The 6,035-nt window shown below is 40.6% G+C and overlaps 1 protein-coding gene across 2 annotated transcripts; it reads right to left on the bottom strand.

Annotated features, from left to right (window-relative positions):
- Positions 1 to 1,978: 1,978 nt before the first annotated feature.
- LOC147058271 (sesquipedalian-1-like) lies at positions 1,979 to 5,935 on the bottom strand. 2 transcript variants are annotated; one of them, XM_085910915.1, is made up of 4 exons: positions 5,819 to 5,935; positions 5,539 to 5,595; positions 5,382 to 5,475; positions 1,979 to 4,586 (listed from the first exon to the last, which is right to left on the bottom strand). In XM_085910915.1, the coding sequence occupies exon 4, from the start codon at positions 4,544 to 4,546 to the stop codon at positions 3,734 to 3,736; it is 813 nt and encodes a 270-aa protein (XP_085767041.1). In that variant the 5' UTR covers positions 4,547 to 4,586; positions 5,382 to 5,475; positions 5,539 to 5,595; positions 5,819 to 5,935; the 3' UTR covers positions 1,979 to 3,733. The 2 variants fall into 2 exon arrangements, with proteins under 2 accessions (XP_085767041.1, XP_085767042.1); XM_085910916.1 differs by lacking the exon at positions 5,539 to 5,595 and having other exon boundaries at positions 5,819 to 5,928.
- Positions 5,936 to 6,035: the final 100 nt, after the last annotated feature.

The following is a 6,035-nucleotide window of genomic DNA, read 5'->3' as shown; positions in this document are numbered from 1 at the left end:
AATTGTCAACATGAGCTCCCGCAGCTTGTATCACAAGGATCTTTTTTTTTTTTTTTTTTTTTTTTGTAACTTCTCCAGATGTAAATTCCTCCCACAAATTTGCTTTTCATCTCATTCACTCCACACGGCGGGGCAAATAGGCATGACCTGAGGCTGCGGGATCTCATGACAAGCAACAGCTCGTTTCCTGTGCGGCTCCGTCAAACATGCTATTGTCTGACGCTATTATGTCTCTCGATAGGAGAAGACAGGAATTCTAATCGAGTTCGACGGGGCTAAAGAGACTCATTTGTTGTGCATGAGCGCAGCTTCCATTTCACTCAGCGTGTGTGTGTTTTACTTGGTGAAAAGCTAAGGCCTAACCCTAACCCCAGGGTTTAAGTTGCTTCAAGGTTTTTATAACTTACATCAACATTGATGCTATTGTTTTACTTGTGCGCTAGCATGAAGCAAGCAGACTTGTATAAGATAAAGTTATTATACTTTGTTTGAATAAATTGTACACAATGTTCATGTTTATGAGAAACCTCAACCGGGAGAGGCAATCAACAGCTTGAAGCAAAAAGATTTTTTTCTTTTTGGAAGAATTGTTTATTATCTGCCAAAGTACATTCCAATTGATTGATGGGTGAGCTTCGTCTTCAGCTACACTTTTATTTTGATGTATGAGACAGGAACTACTTTCTATTTGGCCGTATGTTCATACAAGTCATTTCTCAGAACACTTTCCAGGGCTACAAAGACAGCTCACAGAGCATTACCACTAGTGGTCTGTACAATCAAAAGCGAAAAAAAAAAAGAGGTACCACAGTGAGCATGAAAAAATAAAACCCAGATGTATTTTATGTCAACTATTTGCAATTTGGGTCAGTTCGGTTCAGTGCTTAAAAAGTGCAGTGCACATCTTTGCATGAAACAGTCAGGAGTCATGATGCCATAAATGTGTTTCCATGGTTGTCAAATTGAAATTGGAATTTTGATATCTAATGCTTGATTTGTGCAGTACATTAGGCGCAGGGTTTAGTGCCATCTTGTGTGAGGTTTGAGATTTACGGGGACAATCAAGGAGCCATCGCTTTGAGTAAGAACCCGGTGAATAGACAGAGATCAAAACACATTGATGTGAAGTTCCGATTGGAACGATTGATATTGTGTACTGTCCATCAGAAAACACCATTGCTGACATATTAACAAAACCTGCATCTTGCATTAGAATCAACAAATTCAAAAGTGTTGTTTTTTTTTTAAACTGAGGAAGCATTCAATGAAAATATTTTGGGATGATGAGAGCAAGGGGGGTGTTGAGTTATTTGTGCTCCTCTCATATTATTATTCTATATGTCATTGTGTTATTTGTTCGGTGTCTTATACCGTATTTTGTGTTTACTGCAGTGACGTGACGTTTTCTTGTATGTATTGTAAAGTGCATCTGCGTATCCTATTCAATATGAACCACCTATCAAAACTGCCTGTTTCTATTTATATGTTTATTTATTAATCAATTAATTAATTTATTTATGTATTTATTTAAAAATCACGATGACAAAGAAAATACTAAAAAAAGTATCGCAGTGGACATAAAGCAATTCCGTCGAGTGTCCACTGATATAGAGCGCCATCTGGTGAATAAAACTGGACACAGCAGCACATCCTTTTTTTTTTTAAGGTTAAATGTAGTCAGTCTGTTTAAAACAGTCTACGTTCGTTCTAAATAGATGAATACACGTTGTGGGGTTCCATTTTTCGCCTGTTTTATATATCAGGACTGATATATGAAGTGACTTCTTAGAGATCTGTAGATTTTTCCCGTTGTATTAAATAAATCAAAGTTTGCAATCCGTAGTACTTTGTATTTATTTCAATTGTCTGCTTTTTTGGGACATTGTACTTTTATTGTATTTTTCATGGCGTTAATAGTGTAATAAAGGAAAATTAGAGTGATAACGTTTCAAATGAGCCGTAAAGAACAAGTTCAGAATACTGTTGAAGGTTTATTGGGTTGCTCACGGTCGGTGATTAAATATATTTCATGTACCATAATCATCGCAGAATGCTTGATATTAGTTTTAAATGATGGCATGAGGTTAAAATATGTAATAAAAACAAAGCCCTTAAAAACAACACCATCCATTTGTCACATTTGATTAGCCCGCATCATCGTAGACACATTTTCATTTATGGAATTATTGTGACAACAGACGAGTGTTAACAGAAGTATGCTAAATGAAATCAATAACACATAGATGCAATTGTATTTTCATGGCAGATATTTGAATATACCATCGTCATTTAAGTATGCATGGTTAACGTTGATTAATCAAAACAATACCTGGATCGTGCAATTAAAAAAAAATAATAAAATAAAAAAAATAAATCCCATAACTTATATAAAAACAATCAATGATGTTAAATGAGTTGTAATTTGGCACGTTGAATTATGCTACAATTATTATTCATATGGTTTAAAATGGGCACATTTAAATTGTAAGACATCCCATCATACTTAAAGTTAACATTCATGCAAACAACAACAACCTCCCTCTTGTACCGTGTCTGTAACATTCATCATAATGCTGTGCAATGACACGGACTGAAGCCACCCAGCCATCATCGGAACACGTCAGAACCGGTGCATAGACAACACTGGACCAAAGTAATAGTTGTCAAAAAACAAACATCAACGCAAGTGACATAGCAAAGTGGAGGCTTTGTAAATGTCTATCGACTCACTACGGAATGAGCCCGTTTTGCTGAACACTGGCATAAGAAAAAAACAACAAAAAAAAACAACAACCTTCCAACATGGAAGAGGAAACAAGAAGTCAGATATTCTTTGATAATACCTGTGAGGGAAAGAGATGATTGAGAGAGAACATGAGCGGTGGGGTGCAAACTAAACAATTCACCCATCACCGTTCATCCAAACGTGCGTGCAAACATCAATAAATAGAAAACATCTGTGTAGCGTAAAGGAAACTTTGAAATGGAACGACGGAGGAAATAGTGAGTCAAGGCTGAATCAAATGGAATATATTGATCAGAATAGTTGTTGTCACTTATGTTTCTGCAGCGGCGTGTAGTTGTTTCTGTCACTTGACTGGCAAGTTGTAACAAAATAAAATAAAAAATGGAATAGAGGCACAAAATCACAATTGAGCAAAATGAAAATGTTATCAATATTGCACTGACTTGTTTTGAAGCAAAGTTCTGAAATGTTCTTTCATTGATCTCAGATTGTACACAAAGGTGTTTTTACACTACGGCAACACAAGCAAGTCAGCAAAATCAAGTCCTTTAAAAGTGGCAACTCCCCATGAACGCATAAAATTGTGCCGTTGCCTTCCCTATTCAGAAGAGGTGAAAAAATGCTGAAAACTGGCAACTAGTCAAAGGTGGACAATTGCTTAGTCCACTTTGCGCCATTGTTCTGTCTTGCTGCCGTTTATATCAAAAGGTGGAAATACAAAGAAGTGGTGACTACCACCAAACCGTGAAAAATGCCTCCCGCCCCAAAAAAATAATAGGTGGACTTCGAATGATTCAGGTTTTTTTTTTTTGGGGTGGAGGGCTTTTATAGGCAGTATTAAAAGTGGCTTGTGATGAAGATTAAAAACATCCCAGGGTGTAGTCTGCTTTTAGCACTTTGGGGATACTGTTCAGTTTCCACTTCCACGCTGGAAAAGGGAACAACAGAATGAAATATTTTTGGATAACTTGACCCATCTCAATGGCTTCACTGACTCTGCAGCCACTGGGCCCTCAGTTCCTCCACCTCGAGTCCGTACCAGTCGTGGAGCTTGGAGAAACATCCGGTGCCGGGTGAGAAGGGGCTCTCCAGAGATGCTCCTCTTCTTCTAGGGGGCACCGGGGGAGCCCTGGCCCCATTGGCACTCGCCCCGTCCGCCCCGCCCTCCCAGGCTACACAGGAGTTAGCTGCCTCAGAGGAACCGTTAGCCAAGCCGGGGTGCGCTTTGCTCCAGGTCACGCCGTTCTCCTTGGGACCTCCGGACAAGAGCTGGCCCTCATCCTGGTGGTTCTTCTGTCCAGAGCAGGAGGACGACGTCGACAAGGACGACGACGATGACGACGATCTTGATTTGGACACTCGCTTGAACGACCTGGGCCTGCTTTGCGGAACTCCGCCGCCCGCCTCTCTGATCTCTTCCAACTGCCTCTCCAGCTCCTTGACCACCAGCCTCATGTAGTCAAAGCTGGCCCGCGACAACGCTTTGACCCACGACTCCATGGCCGCCTGGCTGTCGGCCGCCATTTTGTACACGCGAGCCCGAGCGCAGTCGAACTTGACGGCGAAAGCGAACTCCTCGGCCGACTCACAGAGCTCCACGGTGCAGCCCTCGAGGACGATGAGGCCGATGGGCTCGCGGCCGTCGCGCTCCTCGAAGTAGAAGAGAATGTTGCCTTTTAGGACAAACCAGCGGCGATGGTAAGCAGTGTTGCGCTCGCCCTTCTTGAACAGGAAGCCCGTCTTGTCGGGCGGCGAGTCACATGTGGCGTAGTGGGCCACGCTGCGTTCGTTCAGCTTCATCGTCACTGCGCTTTCTCTTGCTTGCGGATTATTAATTCATCTGCAAGAGGTCCATGAAAAGGAAAACAATCAAGGCAAGTGTGTGAAAATCATTTTGCACAGGAAAGCTTTTGTAAGACCTCTCGAAAAAACCAAAACGGATTTTCTGCCAAAATGTAAATATCAAATCCATTCACAAAAGAAAATATATGATCCACTTCAATTGTTTCAGTGGGCCGCAAAAATGATGTTGCAAGTCAGTTCTGTACCCTCAACTATGAATTTGTCAAATGTGATTTCGATTCAAATCTCTCTCACGACAGATTGAACTTTGCTTTGGAGTCACATGTGGGGCCATAAATTGGGTCACAGCCTTAAGTAAACAACTTTTTACTTTTTATTATTTATTAACTTTTACATTGTGTTTCGATCAATTATTCTCAAACAGTCGCCGCGAGTCATTACTCGGTGGTCTGCAAAATAATTGACAATAAGTTGTGTCATATTGTAACAACATTTGGACCTTTCTCCAAAATATGTATTACTTCTATATTCTCGTACATTGCTATGTCGATTTGATGAATCGTTCGATAGTAATTTACAGTTAAATTCATTATCATTAACAGTTCAGTCTTGCATGCTTTTGGGATGTAGTAGCAAGCTTCAGTTACCCACACAGCACAAGGATGAACATCTAATCGAACCCAGAACTTTAATTGTAAAGCAGATGTGGAAACAAGGACAACGCAGTGAAAGTGTTTGTATCTTTTACTGTAAGAAATTTAGATTTATATAAAAAAAAACCCTCATTGAATCAAATACCTTCTTCAAATAATAAGGATCCAAACTAACTTACGTGTACGTAGTCCCTTCCTCCCATCACAGTTGCTCTTCTAATTCCAAGCGTCCACTTTTTGTATTTCATCTCCTAAGCCATTTTCAATAACATCCTGCCAAAAATGAAGACATTTCATGTTTGGTTGAAAAATAACATGTCATATGAGCCCCCTCACCAAATGATTCACTCTCTGGCTTTGTCAGCAGCTTTTGACGCATCAGCACTTTTCCGACTGTAAAAAAAAAAAACGCCGAGACAAAAAGAAGAAATAGAGCAAAAAAGTGTGTGGAAAGAGATCATTTTTGGGTTTGGAGCACTGCATAGTTTTCGCTACTTCGCCGGCAACATCATTTGACAGGACTTAGCGTTGAGTTCACGAGTGAAAGCTCAGATAGCGTCGTCAAGCGTCCATATTACGACATCCACATTTTAATTATTGCTAGGAATCAAATTACCCGTTGAGTAAAGATGTTTCTTCTGGGGAAAAGTCCTTGGAGCGTTCTCCATCGAGGCGCCTTCCTTCTCCCATTTTTCCACATATCACGTGACCCACATAAGGAGCGCTAGTGTTGACTTCAGGCGGCAAGCCAGCTGGGCGGCTATTATGAGTGGGCCTCCGTTTCAAATGGCTGAATGCAAATGCTTGACAGAAAACGAGCGCACCCCTACAAA

This window comes from Syngnathus leptorhynchus, chromosome 4 (assembly GCF_054491065.1).
Source record: "Syngnathus leptorhynchus isolate UIUO chromosome 4, UIUO_Slep, whole genome shotgun sequence".
NCBI classification, from domain to species: domain Eukaryota; kingdom Metazoa; phylum Chordata; class Actinopteri; order Syngnathiformes; family Syngnathidae; genus Syngnathus; species Syngnathus leptorhynchus.
Note: the sequence above shows the minus strand (reverse complement) of the source record. Positions and strands in the feature narration are given on the sequence as shown.